This window comes from Ursus arctos, unplaced genomic scaffold, assembly GCF_023065955.2.
Source record: "Ursus arctos isolate Adak ecotype North America unplaced genomic scaffold, UrsArc2.0 scaffold_33, whole genome shotgun sequence".
Classification (NCBI taxonomy): Eukaryota; Metazoa; Chordata; class Mammalia; order Carnivora; family Ursidae; genus Ursus; species Ursus arctos.
The window spans coordinates 26807474-26830768 of NW_026623019.1; the positions used below are offsets into that span (position 1 = coordinate 26807474).

Genomic DNA, 23295 nt, shown 5'->3' on the forward strand with positions numbered 1-23295 from the left:
TCAGGACCGGGTAGGAAGGCCACATCCCGCGTGGGGATGGTCCCGGGATGGAGGCGTGGGCTGCGGGCACCGCGGGGTTACCGCTCGCAAAGCCAAGCCGGTTCCCGAGCCTCCCTGAATCCTTGGACTTAAACCCTGCATGAAGCACCGGCGTGTGCATTTGTGGTCCTACGACCTCACGTGTGAGGCCCAGAGCGCCATGGCAGGCCGCGGTTTTCATTTCCACCGGAAAAATCTGTTCTTGAACACTCTGCTTTGCTATGCTAGCGACCAAAAAAAAAAAAAGTGGTTTTCATTCACATCGGAACGAAATGGGTGGATTCTTAACTCTCAGGTAAAGTTTTCTCCTTTTTGAAGAAATGATCTAAGGATTATTGATGTTCTAAGCTCTAGGCTGGTGGGCTCAATGCCCTCTCCCTCCTCCCAGCTCAGTGGAGGAAAAGAATTTGGGTAGGTTCAGAAGGTAGAGACTATTGCTTCTGTATTATCACCTTTTTGTTGAAAGAGGGACAGCCTCAACAAAACGTTCTTTCTGCAACACGGACGTTTACGGCCTCTGAACTGCAAGACTCCTTGTGGAGAAACTAAGGCGGCACAAGATAGAGCCTACGTGCAGAAACGCACACGTGCAGACATGCGTACCCGTGTGTTGAGCCCCAGGAAAATCAACGCTAGTGACGGCAAAAGCAAGACTAAAAGTAATCTGGCCCAGGCTCAGCGCTAGGTTTCCTATCTAGGCCTTCCAAACATCGGCATTTCTTCAGTCAATAAATATTTACTGAGTGCCTACCAGTAGCCGCAAGGACTTAGGCTATAAGCATGAGTGTGGACAGGACATATATCACACACAGCTAGGAGGCTTTGGAATACTTTTCTGATAAATGTACCCAGTGGGTTTGTCTCTTGGTTTAGACTCTTCCTGACATTTAACTTCCTCCAACAAGCCCTTAACAGGACTGGAAATAGAAAGAGAGGAGAGGGGCGCCTGGGTGGCACAGCGGTTAAGCATCTGCCTTTGGCTCAGGGTGTGATCCCGGCGTTCTGGGATCAAGCCCCACATCAGGCTCCTCCTCTGGGAGCCTGCTTCTTCCTCTCCCACTCCCCCTGCTTGTGTTCCCTCTCTCGCTGGCTGTCTCTATCTCTGTCGAATAAATAAAATCTTAAAAAAAAAAAAAAGAAAGAAAGAAAGAAAGAGAGGAGAGAGGGGGGAACATTCTGTCGAGAGCAACACAGGTTCTCTTACTTTCCTCTCTCATGGATTTGGAGGCAGGGAGGTTGAAGGAGCTGGGTGGGCTTAGGTGGGAGAACCCATTCCTCCGCCTCACCGGCCCCAGGCTCTGTCCTCCGCTGCTAGCCTGCCTCACCCCTGTCCTGCCATGCCTGTGAGTGTGGTCTCACTTTATCTCCGCTTTATCACTGTGGTTTTAAAAAATTGTGTGCATTCGCGCGCACTCCCACACATCCACACCACCTAACTTAGGAACAAAGTTGACAACTTACAGACCTGTTATCACACTAAGGACACCAAATAAGCAGAATCCTTCCTGGCCCCCTGCTGCACCGCCCAGTGAACTTTCACCTCCAACGCCCTCCTCCTTAGACTGCCCAAGAGGGAAGGAGTCCGCCTAAATTTCAGCCGCTCCTTGCACAGGAACGCCTGTGCTCTGGAGCCTCTTCACTGTGACACGGAGTACCTGTTTGTTCCTTGATATTGGAGAAAAACCGTAAGGTCCCCAACCTGGAGACTACGAACGCTAAAGTACACGTGTTGCCTTTCCATAACGTTCTCGACAAAGAGGTCTCCCATACCAGAGCCACGTGCACGGTGAATTCCACTCCTATGCCGACGGAAGCGATGAGGATGACCACGGGCACGGCACTCAGCTTGATTCCAATGAGGCCCATCATGCCGAAGAGCTCGATCGTCATCAAAGCCAGCACCGTCACCTTTAAGAAGATGCACGGGTTGAGTGGACGGACACAAACACGCCAGGTGCTGACAACAGGGGAGGGCCTCCCTCGAGATCCAGAGCAGAGAGAACGCCCGCGACCCGAATATAATGAAAGCGCTGACTTGCTTTCACCCTGGACACCTGTCTTTACTTCCTAATTCACCGTGTATCTGCTGAGAAGGGAGACTTAGGGACGATTCTGGGATCGCTGTTTTGGGCCAGCAGCCTGTTTAAGGAGTACAGAAAGGCAAAGCTTGGTATTACTACCGCCAGCTCTTTTTCCAGTGTATCTGCTCTCGAAAGCAAAAGAGTAAAATAAAAATAAAAATAAAAAAATTTCACAACTGTTCCATTTGAATCATCTAAGAATCACACAAACGTGGACTGGTAACTAGCTGCAAATTTAACATAGTTCAAAACAAGGTATTTCCTTGTGTTTTGATCTCAATCATCAGAAACTGTCCTTCAGTTTATAACAGAATTGAAACTTGAAGAGGTTTTGGTGGCCCCACCCTCCACCCTAAAGAAAGCAGATAGGACGCATGAATAAAAGTTCTTTTACGTAAAGGCAGCTTTGCTTTTGTTCACAGAGCCCATGGGTTAAGAGAGGATGACGAGGGAGAAAGGGGACTTCTGGTCAGCTGACACGGGTCAGGTTACAGGCGCCTTCACTTAGAAGAAATGAGAAGCAAGGCCAGTGGACACAGCAGACAACTAAACCCAAGGAAAAGCTCTTATTTGCCTTCCGTCTGCCTTGTAATCATTTGTGCAGAGATGGAGAGACAATCTGCGAGGTAGACTTTGGAGTTTCTTGGGCCAGAGGGGAGAAAACACAAATGAAACAGTAAACTTCCCACAGATGGAAGAGAAGGAGTGAATGATCTTTCCTGGTCGGGGGTGGGGCAGTGGACAGCAGTGACGGGGGAAGGACGAGTCCAGTAACAGTTCCCTTTGCTTTCTTTTAAGAAGCTAATGAAAGATGGACGACATCAATTGCTTAAGTACCATGAAAACCCCTGCAGACTAAACATTTACCTTTTAACATACCTGTTGCACAGACGTATGGTGCAGAAATGAGACCTGGTCTCTGTTTTTATAATTTTGGCATTTTGAAGGCTGTACCACAGTTCGTGGAATTTAAACACTGCCATGATTTTATTACACTCTACATGAAACTTACTTCAAATCTGAGAGTATTATACTTGGAAAAAGAATGCCAAAAAAATTGGCTAGTAATACCAGTTTATCAATGTCTTTCAAGCTTTAAAACACACAACACACAAAACCATCTCGAAAACCATTTTACCTATACACCACTGTCCTAACTTCTCTAATTACCTCCCCTTCCCCTTTTTTAGAAGAATCTTGTCTATGTTCGGTCTGGGTTGTAGTCACAAAAGGACCCTTCAAGTAAAAAGAAAAAAAAAAAAAGTTACATTTGTATTTAATAAATGCTCAGAGTGTTTGTGTTTAATAAATGCTAGGAGTGGTTATAGAGAGTGTGTTTTAAAACTTCCTGGTCTTTACGCAGAGTTGAAAGCTGTAGGAGAAGGGACACAAGATGACGGCCGTTAAAGGCTCTGCCTAACCACGCACCTCGCCACCTCCAGCAGAATAAATAGAGCCAGGATGATGCAATCTATACCCTCCTCCAGAGGCCCAGACATAAACACAGCTTCCCGGCGGCAGCAAGAGCTAGGCCGAAAGGAATCTGACGTCCGCAAAAACCCTCCGAATGAACTCACAATGATCCCGGCCGTCCAGGGGTTCAGGAGGAAGACTGCACACACCAGGAACGTGCAGGCCAGCACCACACTGATGGACAGCAGGAGCCAGTGGCGAAGGCCGATGTACTGCTCCCAGAAGAGGAAGGGGTAGCCGTTGGGGTAGCTGGACAGCCCGAGGCTCGTGTAGTTGTTGCAGATGGTTCTGACCTTCTCGATGGCTTCCACGAAGTCTGAGGTGTCCCGCAAACCGTTGAGGTAGAAAGGGAACTGCGCGTACTCGATGGGCTCTGCTGCGGGGACTGCACGGGGAGACGGCGGGAAGAGGCCACGGCTGATGGCGCGGGGCCCCAGGACAAGGCAAAGGGGCGTGACCCAGGTCTGGAGGAGCCACCCCACGCCCCAGGGCCGGCCCTCCCAGATCCCCACTCTGCATGCTCCGCAGTTCGATGGCAACGAACTGGCAACGGACAGGGAAGGGCTCTGCCGCAACGTCCCCCGACCGCGCGTCTTTCGATGCGAAGCACAGACAGGACCGGGGACGGTCTTTGGGCCTTTACAAGCTTCATCTCTGGTTTACAGGAGTTGTAAGCAAACATCAACGTTTGCTTTTTTTCCGGTGGGGGAGGGGAGGAGCCTGGGGCCTGTGTATTTATTTAACCTTTGATTTTTAATCTTCTAGAAGCAGTCACTTTTGTGAGGGGTCCAAACAAGAATTCAATGGCGGGAGCATTTTTTGTTCGACCGACACAAGGAAAAATACTAAGTTCAAACTGTTTTACTCAATCACATATGAGAACAAAATAACTCGAAAGTCATGCTTTCCTGAGAAAAACGCTTAACTTTCTTATCCTTTTAGTGATCTAACACACTTAAACCTTCCATGCTTCTTTTTTAATGCAATGCTAAGTCTTCAGCAGCAGGGGAAGAAATCCTTACACAACAAGCATTTAGTTACTGCCGTTGTGTGTTCCAGACCCTTTGGGGTCATTCAGTTGACTTGCTAAACATGATTTGCCCTATTATAATCTCAACTATAAATTTTCATTAAGACAAGCCTTGGCTGCTTGCCACAAGGCTCTGGGGTTTAGATACAGAGAAGCACAACCCGCTTCCTCTCCAGCCACGTTTGCAAAGGGACCCGACTTCTTTGTCACGTCCTCCCTCGGCCTCCTATCCAAGGTGGAAGCTACTAATATCTCTAACATCAATGCAAATTAAATCCATACAGGACCACCTTTCAAAGTCAGGGCTGAGAGGGGAAAGGAAGAGGACGCTGCTGTATACAGACTATTCTCCTCCGGTTTAAACAGCTTTGACAGAGTACAGGTGCTTGGTGGCTTATAGGAATGACCCAACTTGCCAAAAATTCCTTCAACACCAGAGTTGACAAAGTTAAGATAAACATATAATCCCCAGCGATAAAACTCTGCAATAGTAAAATAACACTCAACCTGGAGGCGCCCCCAGCTTTCACATGGAACAGCTGGCATGCAAGAGAGCTGCCTGGTGGGCGTCCTAGGGTGAAAGCTACAGACCGAGATTAGGGACTCTCATTTCCCAATGTGATAGAGCACGGGTTGTATCCATTACACATCCTCATCTGTCTCCCAGAGTTTTAAACTCAAAGAAATATATTGTTCTGTTTACACTTTTGAACCCTGGGTAGCGTCAGCAGACGAGGGCCACGGCTGAGCTTGGGAGAACCGGGTAATCAGGCCCTGCGTGGCGGGCCCCCATGGAGGGCTACTTACTTCTGAGCCTGGTTTCTGGCATGTAGTCAGCTTTGTCGTGCACCCACTCAGGACGGTGAGGCCGGATGTTGGCCTGGGAGGCGGCGTAAGCCACAGGGTCATTGCTGACCCACGCCGTCAGGTAGATGTAGAACGCGCTGGGATTGATGATACCATCTGCGTCCACCAGGCGCCGTTTGGTCAACTGCAAAATGGGAAGAAGAGGGGTCCTTCAGAATGGGGGGGCATGGAACACACTCCTGTCTGGAGAGGGAAAAAAAGCAGAGCCCTGCACCAGCATTTGCAACAAAGCCAAGAATGCCCCCTCTTTGAACATACAGGAAAATCCCATCAGAACACCTTTGGTTTCTTTCAAAATGCACTCATCAGAGGATGCAATAATCGGTGTGTTTATAACACGCACGGCTCTGCAGATGGTCCAGGAATTGACCGAACCAATTAAATCTGAATGCTAAAAGACTGTCTGCAGCCAAGGCAGAGAATGAACAATCTGGAGAAACATATTTATAGGAGGGGAAGGGGAAAAAAACCTGGCAAGAATCCCCATACACGTCTGTGTGCAGTTAACCTCTGCTGTTAACACTGAAGGAAATGCCACCCAGTAAATGGAGGAGAGCTATAAAAATAAAACAACATCTGTATAAATTTTGCTAACACTAGCCTCCTATGACCTGTGTATTCACAAAATGCCCATCGCCAGAGAGTAGAAGGGGCTGGTGCACAATCACGGTCTTTCTGGGTACCCCATTTCTGAGTGAGGTGGTCCCACGTAGTATGCCCCATCCTAGGCCACGGAATACTGCGCTCCCTCTATCTAAAGAAGGTCTTGGGGGCTCGGCTTAGGTGCAAACACCGTGAGACACACACACACACACACAAATATATTTTTCCTGTTTACTTTAGATTCAGGCCTGACTCCAATGCTTTTGGCCTTCTTAACAAAATGAAAAACACCAGTGACAGCAGTTAATAGAGAAAGAGTGAAGGAAGAAAGAGTCGAGTGACAAAATGAAGTTTCAGGATCTGGATTCAATTAATCCCCAGGATATGCAACAACCGCATGTCTTCAAGCCGTCTCTGGAATTACAGAGCACAGCTCATGGCCTCCGTGCACGCAGCATGCTTTCCTCCCTCCCAGGCAGAGGAAGTGATATCCGGGGGCCTGGCCCAATCCGCTTTGCTCCACGGTGTCCCTGGTCCCCAAGGCCCGGCCCAGCCATCGGGCATCCCCTTGCTGTCTCTCCCACAGGCTCCTCTGCCCACATCCTTGTCAAACCTGACAGTGAGCCGCATGCAGCCGTAAAGCACCAAGTTCACACTCCATAATAACTCTGAACAATGTACTTTGTAAATCTGTCACCTTTAATGCCAGCAAAAAAGGGGAGACAATAAACAGAGCTGCTGGGAAGATCATTAGCATGACGGTTTTCTGCCTGAGGGTGAAGCAAGTAAGCTACGAGGAGCAGAGGGAGTGGGATCCGGGAGAGCCGGTAGTAGTGCTGGACTCAGTTGGGATCTGAAGGGTCCAAACATGCTCCCCAACATGCCTGAGGCATCAAAAGGGGGATGCTGGGCTCCGAGCATCACAGAGAAGGTGCAAATGCAGTTGGAGAACGTGATCACCGGACAGAAACAGCTCTTGCTACCCAGGGGTGAGCAGAACGGCGAGAGCACTCAGGTTCCAAGGACTGGCATTCCTGTTTGCCTCACGTATTGACAGAGCTCTGTCCTCCTTCTCCACCTGCTGGGCCAGGGTGGCCCCGAGGAATCGAATGCAACCAATCCTCCCATCCTTCTAGTAACCTCTCTGATCTCCTAGCTCATCCATCCACCCTAAATTTTATTCATATGACTGCTACCATCCTTCCAAGTTTGAACAGAATCAAGACCAACATGGTAACGAGTACTAGAACTCAAAAGAGAACAGTACAACACAACATTCCTAGTATCTGGAAGAGCCTGCAGGGCCTCGAGGGTTCTTGGTTGGAACAACAGCCAGAGGTAGGTAATCCGCATGTCCCCACTTGACAGAGGAGAAGACTGAGGCACTCCGGCTTGCCTACAGTCCCACAATTAGCTGACGGGATGAAGTAAACTAGAGCCGACTCAATATTCTACCAGCCCCTGATGCCTCAGGTCTCCCGAGAGTGCAGTCTTCCCGGTGGCAGCTGCCCCATAGCTCTGCTCAACGATGCCCTGGGAACTTCCAGGGCGTAGGGCAGGGGGAGTACCTGACTGATGTCGATGGGTTTATCACGGCTGCCAGTTTGCACCAGGAGTTTGTAGGCAAGGACCCCGTCATCTGATCCATTTTTGTAATTGTTTGGCATGATTTTCCCAGTTTCCCAGTCACTGTCAAATGCATCCTGAAGTCCTAGAAAAGGCAAATGTATATAATATATTATGATTCTTAACCATTATGATCCGGGCCCTAATGGGGTGGGCTGAGGACACTGAGCGGGACAAGGAAGGACCTGACAACCACCTCACTCTGTGTTCTACTTGTTTTCTATTTCAAATTCAAGTGACAGATTGTTCATGAATGAACTTCAGGTTGCTAATAATCACTGCTTCAAAGGCAGAAGAGGGAAATACTTGTGTCTGGGAAACAAATATACATGTTTTACCTTTACATGAAAAAGAAACCCCTCCTTCTCCCCCATGGCTATTCCGAAAGAAAGGAAGAGCGAGAGCTTGGGAGAGCTGGCTGGCGGGGTGAGGAAGACACACAGGCTCATTAGGCATTTCACGCCACCGTAAGCCGTGGATTCTTCGATACCACCAGAAATCCCACTCAGAGGGGGAAACTCGCATTCGAACTCCCAACTTCAAACAGCAACTCAGCCGCGTCTCCAGCCCGGGGTGAGCGAACACGATTCTGTCAATTTGTTCCATCTGTTCGACTTGCGGAGCTAACACAAGCTGTGGGATCGGCTGCCAGGTTGTGTAAAGATCACAGCCAACACCTATTCACTCCCCAATGTTCCTCTTTGCCACCCTCCCTCAGAAGGGGGTGCGGAGGAGGGCGAGGGGAGGGATCTCACGAGCGCCTGTGTGCGCGGGGAAATGCCTCACGGGGTAAATTTGGATCAGATTGAGAACAGGAAGCCACAGGCCAATACAAGGGGGCTCTGTGAGAACAGATGACAAACCGCAAGCCCGGGGAGGGGAAGGAAAGGGCTTTCTGGCTGGGGGGGATGGGCGAGCCCACCAGCCCACCACACACAGCTGCGCTTGGCCTCTGTAATCAAAACCATCATTACAGACCTGATGGTTTGGCTACAGCTGTAAAGAGATAAGCGTGCTGGAAGAGAAAACAGGGCCCTGGTGACCCGGCCTTAGGGGCTGAGCGATCCCGCGTGCACACACTCTCCCCCGACACCCCCACCTCCTCTCCACCGCCCTGCTCCCCCCCATCCCCTCCCAAGTAGAACTCCCAAGCCCCAGCAGTTCAGGAAACCACATCTTTCGAACTACTGCGTTCGCACGGGTTGGACATGGCTAGTCAGAAGGGAAAAGAGTTCATTTCATTTCATGACATGCCCTGAGTGGCTTCAAAGACACCTCCCCCCTCCCAATACTGGTTCCCTCAGTGCCCAAAATAATTAAGCTCTTGGGGTCTGAAGCAGGGGGAGAGGGGAGCACAGGACCCTGTCTCTCTCTCTCTAAACCTTGCTGCCCACATCGCTGTGGGCATTGTTTTTACATGAACAATGTGGGGATGAGGCCCGAAGGCTGGGTGGTGAAAGAAGGCCCTGTCGGGCGCGAGTGTGGCGGAGCGGTGGGCGGGAGGGACCACCAGCACGGCCGCGCTCCCAACTCTCACACAGACCGGGTTTCTAGCCGCACTGAGCAGATGTCATTTTATTACCGAAAGCCTTTTTTTTGTTTTTGAAAAAAAATAAACAGGAGAGGAAAAACAACCCCTCCTCCCTTCCCCACCCCCCAGAAGAGGGCTGGTCTGTTTTCCTCACCTTAATAGAATTTTCATCACCTCATGGCCTGTATGGGACTTTAACCCTTTCCCTCTTGACCTGTCACTCCTGAGGAGCCACTCGTGCTCAGCGACATTGGGCTGTCTCAGCACTTTACAATGATCACCTGTTGTGTGCGTCCTACAACCACTTCATGATCATTAGACAGCCCTGTTAGCCTCAGGCTTCCCACTTTCCAGATGAGGAAACTGAGGCCCGGAAAGCAAGCTGACCAAGACCTCCCAGCAGGGCTGCAGGGTCCACTTGAACCCTGGTTGCTCTAAATCGCCAGGACACACAGAGGCGCTGAGGAAGTTCTCTGCTGAAGGCACGAGTAAGATCAGCAGAGTTACTGTGGGCACCAATGATGTCTAGCGGCAAACAGCGCGTTCCAAAAACGTGAGTGCAGTTTTACAATATTTATGCACTAAGAATCTGGGGACACCCTAGAGTGAACCAAAGGAAGAAAGGTCTGATTTGGGGAGGTCAACCCTGTGGGCAACTCAGTTCAACTCCTCACTGATGCTGCCAGCCTCTCTGCGCCATTCACTGTACTTACAATACAAACACGAACGAGAAGTAGTCATTGACCTCATGAGAGAGCCAAGTCCTTATAATTAGATTACTTGACTTTCTGACTAGTTACCAAAAAGCTCACGTAACGATGATTGGCCTAAGAGCACATGCACACAAAATGGACACAGATTTGCCTCCACCGCTCCTTGGCCAACATTTTATATTCCTTTTTTTTTTTTTTTAAGATTTCATTTATTTATTCGACAGAGATAGAGACAGCCAGCGAGAGAGGGAACACAAGCAGGGGGAGTGGGAGAGGAAGAAGCAGGCTCCCAGCGGAGGAGCCTGATGTGGGGCTCGATCCCAGAACGCCGGGATCACGCCCTGAGCCGAAGGCAGACGCGTAACCGCTGTGCCACCCAGGCGCCCCCAACATTTTATATTCTAACCCATGTACATGGTAGAAAAAATTTGTGACATTTTACCTACTTTACACCAAAACATAAACGTTTTAGCTAGAACTTTTCTCATTTTAAATGTTATACTAAATATTATTTTCTAGGGAAAAGTTCTGAGCTACTTATCCCAATGGTCGATTTCTCTTTGATAAGGGACCCTAAAAAGAAAACACTAATTTAAATTTTATCTGCATAATTCTGTGTGAAAAACAAATGAACCTCGTTGGTTCACGATCCCCGGTGTGGTTTTTACCTGCAACTTCGCCTTACCTGCGTGTGTGTTTAAAGATGACATGTGATATTATTATTATTATATATTTTTGTGAGTTAACCACCCCCCACCCTCACCAAACTAGTGGAATGTTGGTAAAGACCAATAGCACGACATGGTTTTTAGTGATAATTCTACTGAAAACCAATGAGGGTCCCAACACTTAACAGCCACACAAAATGTTTTTGAACAATTCAAGAACAGCTGATTCCTTGCAGGAAGTGTTCAAAGACCCACTCAACCACTTGACAGGCCTGAAAACAGTCTAGGCAGCCCGACGGTCCTATTATCTGGCCATTCGGTGTCTAGTGCTCTGTGCTGGACCTCGTAAGAGTCACACGCAGAGTTCTAGAGCTGGCTGGGACCCCGACTTGGGAGCATGAATGGGTCTCACTTGGTCTAGGTGGGCACTGGTCACTTAGCAATCAAAACAACATGATTCAATTGCACCTTTAAAAAACTGTGATTCTCAAATCCAACTGCTTTAGGTCTTTAAAGGGATGAAAGCGTAGGGATAATTTACAATACGCTATAAAAAGGTTAGCCCTCGCCACTGCCTGGAGACAATACCCTCTGCCCTCTTCCCAAGCTCCGCCTAACATGCCATATTGAGCGTCCAAAGGAATGGCTGAAGACACTGAAATCAGGTCTACAATAACCCTCCTTCGCTCAGATAGCAGCGCTGCAGATCTCTTTGTCATTTGTGGCAAGCTATTTGCATGTCTTTGGCCAATGGGGGAAAGATGAAAAGCAGGGAATCTCTCAACTGTCTGGTCCTGTTTTGACTCATTTTCTGAAAAACACAGCCTCCCAAACTACTGTAAAAAATTAGACTTGGAACAAATTCACGTTAATCTCGGGAGCATGTTAAAAAACTAATATTAACATCATGTAGTTCTCTTTGCCTTCTTTAAAAGAAGAGGTCAAATCTGGTATACACGTATGAACAAAATTCTAGCAACAGAAGTCAAGGCCAGAAACTGTATTGAACAATTTTCAGTCGAACTCAAGTTGTTTACCATTTCATGCAAACTCGCAGGGAAATTGGCTGCTTAATCTTTACATACAAGTGTATTGACTCAAGACCAAAAAAGGCACTCAAATCTGTGTTTAAACAAGTCTAATTAAGTGGGAAATTAAGACAATCATTTGGATAACTTAAGCCAAAAAATGTTGGGGGCCATAATTATTTGGGTGTTTCAGTAAAAGCATTTTTGCCTGAATTGTGTGGATAATTATCTTGATTCCCCACTTCACTTTGCATGTGTCAACATGGAATAAATGAACAGATGTTCTTGGAATCACTGAATACATTCATATTCAGTCAGCAGTTAGGAGCAAATTTAAGCCATTTTTTTCCCCTCCAGTTGACTACTATTTCCTAGAAATGTTTCTAAGGACAAGGTAACAAGCTAAAGAAAGGCATCTTGAAGCAGAATTTGATTATTTATGAAATACGATGAGATATGATTAAGCGTTGATAAGTTTATTTCATATGCCAAATCAAAAGGTGGTCAAAATATGGACTTTTACACTCTATCCACAAATGATGCAAAATTGACTTGTAGTAAGGCCATAATTTGTCAATAAGTCGGTCTAGAAATTCCATCGACACTCTGATTTCACTTGATCATCAAACACACCACGGTCCCAAAAAAGAGCACTACAAGCATCCAGCTCCCTATTTTATAACACACTTTCCCATTTCCTAATGTGCACCCATAAATTCTTACAGAAGTTCCCGAGTCCCCCGTTTGAATTGTTGGCATCATTTTATAGGTAAAAGCCAGATTTGGGAGGCTGCCCCAGAAGCAGTCTATATAAGAATTTTAAGCAACGCTTAGAAGTCAATGAAACATGTCAGTGTTACGCTATAATCTAACACTTTAATAAAGTGAACAAAGGGAACTTGTGGAAGCTGAACATACCAAAGACCGAATGGCGAAAGTTTACAAAGGGCGAACACCCTCCAGCAGCACCTCACCTTGGAGCCAGTCTCTGAAGTAGTGCAGCCACATTTTGGGAAGCTGTTTATTTTCTTCCAACATGACATACTTCACATTGCTGAAACTCTTGTGAAGGTCGTAAAGTAAGTGCTGGATATTTGGGTAGTCTGCTTTCTGGGTGACTATATACATGTTGTAGAAAGAAAAGTATTTGAATTGTGCAGCAATAAAGTCATATTCTCTGGTTTCCCGAGGCACAATGTCCGTAAGGTCCAGCCCATCGCGCACTCGGGTGGTCCCATAAAGGCTGACCCCCAGCAAGCCCAGGAAAAGGAAGATCACCACAACCTGTAACACAGTAAGAGGCACAAGATCAGAGCCAGAGGACAAGACTAACTCTCCCTTGACAAAAGCAAGCTGTTCGGTTCAGACCTCACTTTAACCCCTACAATGGCCCTGATGAAGCATTCTCCAGAGGGGAAAAAAGTAATCATAGTAATCACATTTTAAAACAAGCTCATGAAAAATAAAATGTTTAAAATGTTAGGAGTTGATCTAAATTCACAGACACATTGGCTACATAGAGATTCACTCCTGTAGAAGATGAGCTCATTACAATGGCCCCGCATGATAAATGTGCTGACTTTTAGGGGCCCCAAAATAAGTCACACCCAAAGAAGCAACCTGATGAATTCCAAAGGAGGCTGTTTTGTTATTTCTTGAAGACAGGAAGAATCTTCTGTTTTGGTAGATTACCTTGGCTTTTGGTTTCAAGAGGAAAGGAGCATAGTGTTTCTCAGCAAAAGATGAAAGTGTCCACTTGGTGCAAGGGGGCTCAAGGCAGTGGAGGCTGGAGTCGGAGAACTGGGAGAGCAGGTCCCTCGTGGAGCTGGTGCTTTCTGGGCTCTGGCAGCTGAGGGTATCCTGGGTCATGGTGACGGGCTGCACAGAGATCTCGGAGCGCGGCTCAGCAGTGGTGTAGTACACGTGCGTGTGGGGGTCGTACTCTGTGCGGAGCTGCACTGTGGACTGCATGGTGATCTGGGTTTCATGGGCGAAGCTGTGGCTGCTGTAGGGGGGTGGGGGGCTGTAGCGGGTGTTATCGTGAGTCTCCGTGTAGGCCTGAGGTTCGACCTGAATCACTCTGCTGACGCAGGGGCTGAGAGGGGAAAATATGTTGCAATGGTATACTGAAACAAGGAAACAGTGCTTTCATTTTTGCCAGTGACTGACAGTACCCATTTTACATAGCTCTAATTCAGAAGAAAAATATCATACTGTTGAGCTCCACAAACATCACCTGATTTAACCATCTGGACATAGACACGAGTAAGTCAAATGAGGCCAAATGGATGGCTGATCCTGAATTTTTGGCAAAATCAAGTTACATGCGGATGAACCCCTTTCAAAGCACAATTCCTAAGAAACACACAACCCCTCCCCCCAAAACCCCACAACACCCAAAGGGCTGTATTTTTTCTGGATGGTTGGTTTTCAAACCTTTGTTCTGCCTGAATCAACAAGAGATATGACACACTCCCAATAATCCGCCGAAGTGATCCACACAGAAATTGTGAATGTGCCGGAGCTGCGAGGCTTTAGTCAGGGGAGGGGAGAGCCTCGGTGACTAGACATCCCCAACAACGCACCTTCCATCCGTTATCTCCTCTGCCTCCATCACACTGGTGCAAGCCCTGTTAACTGCATTTACTTTCGAGTCTACAGACTACAAAGTTCTCTAAACCTACCACTCTGAACCCAACAAATAAAGGCCACAGCAGCTCATGAAATTGTACCTTGTAAAACAGCAGAAAATATCCAATCTCCTGTCCTCACGTCGATACAAATCCATGCTGAGAATCGCAGGAAAAATGAGCAGAACCATAGCAAAATTGAATACCACTACGACAGCCGCCTAGAAGCAGAAAAAAAAAAAAAACCAGTAGAGGTCACCAATATGTCTCCTCCCAGTCAGAGGACTGCTCTGAAAATAAAAGAGGTTTTAAACAATATCTTTCTTTCAATTCCCTACTGAAGTGTTAAAACTGGAAATAGATGTTGGAGTTTCTCATCATTTTGCTGCTCTTCCATCATTAAGAGACCATTTGACAAGAACAAGCCCCATCATTCTGATCCTTTCCATCTCTTAGAATTTCATGAACCCATGATGTACAAATACAGGAAAGAAATGAGCGTCTTGCTGGCAACCTAACCAACCCAAATCTACAAAGGCCGAATACAGAATATACTTGAGACGTTTTAATTGAAAACAAACATTCCCCTTTCAGAACATTTCTAAGAGTTTCACGCAACTCTGATTTTATACTCAGAATATTTATACGTAAAGTGGATTGGGTATATCAAAATGTCACCTTTAAAACATGAAATAAAATTTCCAACACGTCCCCTGAGGTTTTTAATAGGCACATTCCAAATAGCCTCTGGAGTAGCCTGTGGGGTGTGCGAGCACAGTAACAGAAAAGGTCAAGGAGAGTAAGGCAGAAAGAAATTCCTGTGTGTGATTATAGTATGCAGAATAAATAAGTACAGATTCAAAAGTCACTCCATAACCTAGAATAAACATGGGGCTAGATTCTGGAGTGCTTTGGCAAATCTCCTGCTGACCTAGTAAAAATTACACAATTGGGCTGTTAATAGGGGAAAGTCAACAGAGGACAGTTGAAAGGGCTCTCCCATTCAGACAGGAATGGAGAGAAGCGGCACAATGAAAAAAAAAATTCAACTGGAATGCTAAGTAACCAAGAAATCATCAGAAAAGTTTTTGAAAATTAAAAAGTCTCTGGAAGTTTTCCAAAGACCTACTTAGTTCTAAAATGTCCTCCAACTGGGTAAATGTCTCCGGGTGAGAAAAAACCTGCTTATAATGGATACCTAACAGAATCAGAAGAGAACTTTGCAAAGGGCTTCTGATAATGATTGTGTATTTATGCTCAAGTGAAAGAGCAAGGCTGAGGTCTGGAAGGGTACCTTTCAATAATTAATTTCCTGTCAAGTCTACAAAACCAAAAAATCATCAAGAGTCTCCTTCTAAAAACTACTGAACCCCTCTCTTCTTAGTCTGCTTTGAAATTCCCCATCAACTGGAAATACATGAAATCTGTGAACTTAACCACTCTATTGAATGGTCTTTAAAGTCCTGCCGGATTGGCTTGTTTTAATATGAAAATCATTATTTTGACTAGAGGATTCATCTTAGAGACAAATACTTAGAAAGGGGAGGATGCGGAGCTGGGTACTGGAGACACAGAGAGAAGTAAGACAAAAACCCTGTTCTCAAGGACCAACACAGCCAGACCCATAAACAAACTACAATTCAGGCTAATCAATGTAGTAATAAAAGTTTGCGCAGTGTTCCAGAGCAGCCCAGAGGGGGAAGAGTACCCAGGTGGGGGTGTGGGGGGGGGAGGGAGGAAGGTGGTCAAGGCAGGTGCTCAGGGAGGTGCAGAAGACAAAAACAGGACTCTGGTGGGGCCAGGGAGGATGTGCCACGTGAAGGAACTTGACAAGCTGTGTCTGAGAGGGAGACCTAGAATTCTGTTGGGGGCGGAGAAAGGGGGAGTCATGGGAGACCAGGTAGTTAATACATGATTCATTGATCCCACAGCCACCAGGACAGCCATCATCACTGTTGACACTAATACCTAACAGACTCCAAAGCGGAAAAGGATGGGCACCCGCCTGTGGTTACTGAGTAAATCGAATTCAAACCCAGGCTTGATGTCAAAGCCCTCAGCCTGACTGAGACCTGGGAGTTCTTGTCACCTGGCCACCTCCTGAGGGGATGGACACGGGCTGGGTCGGGGCTCCTGACCAATGTGACCACAGGTGTGCTGACAGCGATGGGTCTGATTCTCAGGAGATTTTTCAAGAAAATTTAATCCTGGAGGTGGAATCCTTTCAGCTTTTCTTTCTATTATAGGAATGTTTAGAATTCGGGGGTGGGATGCAGACGAACACTCCCGGGCACCTCACTCTGGACAACAGGTCCTGAGGATGAGGAACTCAAGTGGCCCCAGTGCTCTGGAAGGAACAGCCCCGAGGCTTCCACGGTGGCTGGGGGACGCGTCTGACATCAGCTTTAACCCCCGGAGGCATCCATGGAGGACGTGAAGAACCCCCAGACTCGAAGTGTAGCATCTTGTCCACGCTCACCGTCAAGGGGCATATTGCACACACAGGGAGAACATATTCTGACACGAAAATGGCACAACTTCAACGTCCCATTCAAGGGCACCCAAACAGTAAAAACCAACAAGCGGCAATGACCTCTCAGCAAGGGACCAGTGTCACTGCTGGCACAAAAGGGGGTTTAAGACCTTGTAAGAAAATCTGAAAAGATGACAGGGATGATTTGCACTGTCAATCAATTCTAATTACTGTGCTTGAAGGAAATGTCCCCATCCTCTGTGTTCCCCCCACCCAGCGGAATATCCATGGGGCCCTGCTGAGACACTTGCAGAGCACAGGGACAAACTGACCCTGCCCAGAGGGCCCTCATCTAGACCTCCTTACTGTGTGGAACAATACGGCGTTGCGTTCTGGGAGCTTCCATTGAGGAACAAACACCATTCAGTTACCAGCAAAGCCCCAGTGCAGGGCATTGGTTCCCCAAGAATTAGATGGTGCCCCTGCTTTCTGGTATGGAGGTGGCATTTGGACAGATGGATGGAGATTGACAAGGAAGTCTAAGATGGTTTCTTTGGGGGGAAAAAAGGCCTATTTATTTTGGTAAAGTTAGATAATTGGAAAAGTTCCGCAAAGAAAAATCCTAAATTAATATGGATTTATTACTGGACAGAAGCGCTGTGGGTCTCTTTCTTTTGAGGCTTAATCTATGGCACCCTGGAAACACCAACACAAACAGATACCCAGAGGCACAGCTTCACACAGTTCACTAAAGGAAAGAGAAGCTGCATCACAACTGACTTTGAACGTCAATATATTTAAAAGGAAACCAGGGTAAATTTCTGATGACTACTGCAGAAATCATGGCACATTCTCTCTCTTCTTACATTTTCTTTTTTTTCCTTTCCTTTTCCTTGGTTTTGTTAGTTTTTTTTTTTTTTTTTTTTTTTTGATAGACAATGAGCCAGTATTATGGGAAGCCAGTCTTTAATAAATGAGGACTCCTGGAAGTCCTCAATTTTCTAAAGTGGTACCCCAGGGGCTTGGAATAGAAATGCAAAACCCACAGTACTTATTTCGTCTCGGTAAGGTGCTTACCTTGGGAGAACTTTAGCGTACTGGATTTTCTAAAAGGCGTAAGGAAAACTCATGTAGCTTTTCAGACCACCACACCATAGGATATCATTAAAGGAGAGTATGCCTTGATGAATCATCAGTGTGTACTGAGAGAGGAGAGGAGAAAATGAGAGAGAGAGACAAGAAGAGATGAAGGAGAAATAAAGAGCAGCGAGAAAAAGGCAAGCGGAAAAGGAGAGAGGCGGGAGAGGGCCCCACTGTTGGAGGAGGGGGACAATTTCTCAACACCGGCATCTGCGGTATGAATGTGCAGCAAGAGCGGGAGACCACAGGTGGGTGTGCAGATGCCCGTGCAAAAAGGCATTCCAGAACTGCACCTGTACCGGTACTTCAGCGGGCACCTCTCACTTATCTTCCCATCTCTGAGCAGTTCAGCAGTTAAATGGATATAGTTTCATTTCCCTGCACTTCAGTTGTTGAACTTTATTCATCAATTCACTTAATACTTCTACTTTTAGATATTTCAATAAACCCTTCATTATTTTCATTTTTTAGTATTTTTCTTTTGGGGGGTGGTGGTGGTCGCAGCGACTGGCACAAAAATCTTTTCTCATGTTCTATCTTACACTAAATGTTAAGTAAGTCTAGTGTCCCAAACAGAGCTGGGTCATTAGCTGCTCCGGTCTTCATCAGCCATTGGTGAAATGAAATTCAAACGTGAAGACTCCAAAGGAGCCACGCGTGTTGACGAAAGAAGAAAGAGAAGCCTAATTTGTGATTTGTCGGTTTCTCTTCCTGGTCACAATCACCTTTTGGTGATTAACAAGAGTAAGCTGTAGGAAGAAGCAGGATGTAACAACAGCTTACAAAGTGACACCAAGGGGCGCCTGTGTGGCTCAGTGGGATAAGCGACCCCAGCTCTTGGTTTTGGCTCAGGTGATGAGGTCAGGGTCGTGAAATGAGGCTCCACGCTGGGTGTAGAGCCCGCTTAAGATTCTCTCTCTCCTTCTCCCTCTGCCCCTGCCCCCTCCCTCTCAAAAAAAAAAAAAAAAAAAGTGACACCAAAAGTAGTTTCCCTTAAAAACCTGGCCATCTCATAAATTACACATCACACTGTAAGAGAAAAGGAAAGGGGGGGGGGAGCCACCGCTCCTCTTCTGGAAAAGAGCTGAAACTGTAAAATTTGAATTTAATTCATAAAACTTCAATAACATCTTTGCGATACCAAAACCTGAAACCATTTGGGGCTTATGAAGCCCACATCCCAAACTGGTCAGTTAGCTTTCCTCATCTGCTGTACTGGCCGATTTTAGGATTCCTTTGAGTTTCAAGCAGCTGCAGAAGCCACGCCAGCGCTGCAGGCCGAGCACAGAATGGACCAGAGCTGGGTCCCCAGCCTAGGGAGCTCTCCATTCTTCCCGTTCACGTAAGCTGGCTCTCTGTGCAAAAAAAAAATATCTTGGTGGCCTCTAGGTGCGGAAGGGCCTGGTTTGGGAAGAGAGAGCAGAACAATGCAGGAGCCAAAGTGCTGTGCAGAAGGAAAGCAGAAGAATTTGACTTTTCTTGTGTTGCCTGAGAGGGGAGTAGGAGACCAGAAGAAGAAGGAAGGGATGGAAGAGACTATGGAGGAACTAAGGAAGGAGGTGGCAAGCGAGGGCCCACCAACAAACGCCCTGCAGGCAGCGAATGGCCAATACGTCGGCACGGAGGAAGCTGATGCGGCGGACCCTCGAACACCACAGGTTTGAGCTGCACGGGCCCACTTAGAGGCTGTTTCCAATAAATACAGTGCAGCACTCTGAAAGTATTTTCTCTTCCTTATGATTTTAATAACATTTTCCCCCAGCTTACTTTGTTGTAAGAATACAGTTTATAACACATGTAGCATAGAAACTGTTAATTGACTGTTTATGTTTTCAGTAAGGCTTCCGGTCAACAGCTGCTATTAGTGGGTAAGTTTTGGGGGAGTCCAAAGTTATATGAAGATCTGACTGTGCAGATGGGGTGTCAGCATCCCCAAACCCCACGCTACTCAAGGGTCAGCCGTACTCAGTTGTAAGTTATCACTTAGCCTGGTCTATACTGCAACTTCTTCCTGTTGGTGAATGAGGTCTGCTCTGTACAACTGCCTTGTGTTGGGGCTGCTTTAGGGAAAGAGAGAGGGTGGGTGCTGAGGCTGAGGTGGTCAAGTGGCAAGGGGATTAAGCACAGAAACCAAGTGGGATTTAGAAGCAGGGACAGCCAAGAGCTGACTACACTGTGGATGACACCAGAGGACTTCTGGTTACCTGGAACAGGGGCTTCTCAGCATCCTACACGGAGTGGCCCTGGTGTCATTTTAGTCTAACTATGTAGGGAAGGGCCACTCCCTAAAGCACCAAGGCATGGGGATACCCAGGCCCCAGGCATCTGGGCTCTAGGACTGAAAGGAGGGGAAGAGCCCTGGGATGTATTTTAGAGGGCATGTCAGGGTTGCTGCTTCCACCCAGAAGAGCCCCAGATGCGGACCTGCCACTTGTCTCCACGGCAACAGTACTGTAAGCACGTTAGTGGAGAACGGGAGATGGGACGCTCGGCATCCACGCGGGGCTCGCCCCAGATGTCATCACTGCAAACTCACCTGGAGGGAGAAGGCTCGCAGGGCGGGAATGGGGATCAGTGCGGCCATAAAGAAGGCTGTGACATTGCTGATGGACGTGAGGGCCACACTGGCTCCCGTACGCTTGAGGCATTCTCCAGTCCTGTCCTGAGGATGAGAAACCACAGTGCTGAGAACTGCACAGCACAGGGTCCCCCCAGATCACAGATCGTGCCAGCAGTTCAAATACACGACAGTGAGACAACAGGTAGTTTATCACGCTGACATCACGGTCTAAGAAAGGGCTCTCTGCCCACCCCCTGACACTGGCATCGAACACATTTTCACGACTATCCCCGCAGTCCTGCTACCCCCACGACGATCCCCGTTGTTCCTGGCTACCACATCCAAAGCACAGAGCTGCAAGACAGTGACGGAAGTAAATTTTTAAGATTAAAAAGGTGTGTGTTGAGGGGATAGGGCAGATGGGGACAAAGTGACCAAAAAACCCCACGAAAAAACCCAGAAAAGAAAATATGGGCTTTGGAATAAGTGTTCTGAGATCCTTCTGATTTCTTTTACTTATTTAGAGCCAGTAACACGTCATTGACTTGGGACTAAAATATTTACTAGGCCAGATTAAAGAAAATTAAAGGAGAAATACTCAAGAACAGAAGGGATTTGGGCTGGCCCCAAAGCTTTCTTCTTTTGTTTTTCTATTACCTCAAAAGGGATTCTTTTATTCTGTCCTGTCTCACTAAATGCATGTGCCAGAAGGAAAACATCGTCCACACCAACGCCAAGAGCAAGAAACGGCAAAACCTGCAGCGAACACAAAGGGCAGCACATTAGACACGTAAGGTCCAATTCGGATCATTCTAGAGCCATTGAGAACATCGCCCCTAGCAGCTAACCCAAGGAGAGCTTACGTTAGCTCACTGTGAAGAATCTAGTTCTGAGGGTTAAAATTCCCCAGATCTAGCCATTTTAGCTCATAGGAGGCCTTGTCCATTTCTATTTTTAAGCTCCACTATTTTTTTTTAAGCCTATAAATGAGAAGGAAGCTAACTCATCAAGAGCAGTGGTTCTCAGAGCATGATCCCTGGACCGGCATCATGGAGAACCAGTAATTAGAAACTCTGGGGGAGGGACCAGCAGTCGGAGATGTCAGCAGCCCTCCAGGTGACTCTACTGCACACTCAAGTTGGAGAACCGTGGCTCTAATGAATGGTCTTCACTGCACTGATAAGTGAAGCCTCTCTACCATCAACAAGCCCGTGCAGACCTTCCACCCACTGCTGAGCGCTCCACTTTGAGACAATACCCCCCCTGAAGTGTGATATCCTGGTGGCAAAGGCCGGAAGACCCTGTAGGTGACATGGACACATAGGAGGTCGCTGGGCCAAGCCCGGGGAGGGGTGTTTGTCAACAAACAGTGGATGGATGGCTCCTTTAGTACCTGAGTTGTTGCAGCGTTAAAGGAAATCCCGATCAATGAGCACAGGCCCAATCCTGCAGCCACTGACAGTGCAACCAACAGGACGCCAGCCAGCCCCACGGCACCCTGGGACTTGGAGCAGTCCCAGCGCAGCATGGTTAAACAGGCATAGGCAAGCTGCGAGCAGAACAACGGGGTGGGGGGCAGGTGAAGGAATGAGGAGGGGGAAACAGGGAGGGGGAGACACAAAACAAAAGCCAAACATTAGAATGTGTAAGGATTCTAATGTTTTCCCCCACCCGTCACCCCAAATCAAAAGGTAGAACTTATTAAATCCAACAACAATTTACATTACAGACATCACACGAAATGATACGAGTCAAAGATGGGCAAACCGCAAATGGGAGAAAGTGCTTTACACGACCACTTTTAAAATCGTTACGAAGCCGAGCTCTCTCTCTCTTGGATGCACGTGTGTGTTAAGAGCAGTTAAAAAGCAGGAGCGGTCATGGAAAGATAAAAACTAAAAACCAAACCAACTCTCCCTTACCCGCCCCCAGGAGAACTGAATTGACTGTTACCATCAGTAGGTAGCCGCTGGCCACTCGGATGACACTGACATCGGAGAAGGACTTCAGGATGTCGTCCAGGGTCGTCGTGGTAAAGGAAAGCACCTGCTGAGTGGAGTTCGGAGTGACACTTTGATGAACCACCTGTGGTCACAACACAAAGTCCCAAATGGAATGAAAGCCCCAATGGGCTTCAATAGCACAGGCCTCGGGGGACGTGTCCCCTCCACTCAACCCTCACTTTTTTCTAACGCACTAAAAAGAGTTCTACATGATTCGGGTTTGAACTTGGTCTGATGCGAAATGGCCCGGGCCCAGGACAACGAAGGCCACTGTGCATCAGGCGAGAATGCGGTGCCTCGGCGAGCCAGTGTCATGACGCCCACGGCGCCGCCACATACTCTGTCCCCAACACTGCCCTTCTCTCCGCGACTGTACAACAGATCTGCAGTCCCACCAGCTCCCCCCTAGGCCAAAACAACTCATTCTTGGGGCCACTCCTCCCCCTTCGTTTGCTGGCCACTTTTAAAAGGTCACATGCAGCTCAGTAGAGGTCACAGCTTGGGAAACAAAGGCCAGCTCCTGTCACATGACCTAACCAAGGGGCCTGCAGCTGTGAACAGATTCTATGCTTTGCTAATGTTTTCCAGACACTTTTTCTTGCTAACCCAGTGTTTTTTTAAACACTGTTACGCCTTTGCTCTGGAGTTCACAGCTGGTTACTCGAAACGTCTCAGGCGTCCCAATTAGAATCAGCCATCACCTAGACATGAAGGTTTTCCATAGCCGGGAAAGGAAAAAAGTTTTCACCCTACCAGGTCCCCAAAATGACAATTTGTTTTGAAAATGGATTCTAATGAAAAAAAAAAAAAGTTTTAAAACATAGTGACAA

At 47.4% G+C, this 23295-nt stretch overlaps 1 protein-coding gene across 4 annotated transcripts in view; it reads right to left on the reverse strand.

Moving 5' to 3' along the window:
* PTCH1 (patched 1) overlaps window positions 1–23295 on the reverse strand; it is a 61583-nt gene that overhangs the window by 11283 nt on the left and 27005 nt on the right. For 2 of the 4 annotated variants that reach the window (XM_026518700.4, XM_026518702.4), the window contains exons 9-19: window positions 22416–22547; window positions 21856–22011; window positions 21120–21218; window positions 20439–20564; window positions 14392–14510; window positions 13352–13754; window positions 12634–12943; window positions 7662–7804; window positions 5431–5614; window positions 3698–3978; window positions 1810–1947 (exon numbers count right to left, since the gene is read on the reverse strand). In XM_026518700.4, the coding sequence (XP_026374485.2) occupies window positions 1810–1947; window positions 3698–3978; window positions 5431–5614; window positions 7662–7804; window positions 12634–12943; window positions 13352–13754; window positions 14392–14510; window positions 20439–20564; window positions 21120–21218; window positions 21856–22011; window positions 22416–22547 (2091 nt within the window). The remainder of the gene's footprint in view (window positions 1–1809; window positions 1948–3697; window positions 3979–5430; window positions 5615–7661; window positions 7805–12633; window positions 12944–13351; window positions 13755–14391; window positions 14511–20438; window positions 20565–21119; window positions 21219–21855; window positions 22012–22415; window positions 22548–23295) is intronic. The other 2 variants (XM_026518701.4, XM_048218346.2) reach the window with 1 other exon arrangement.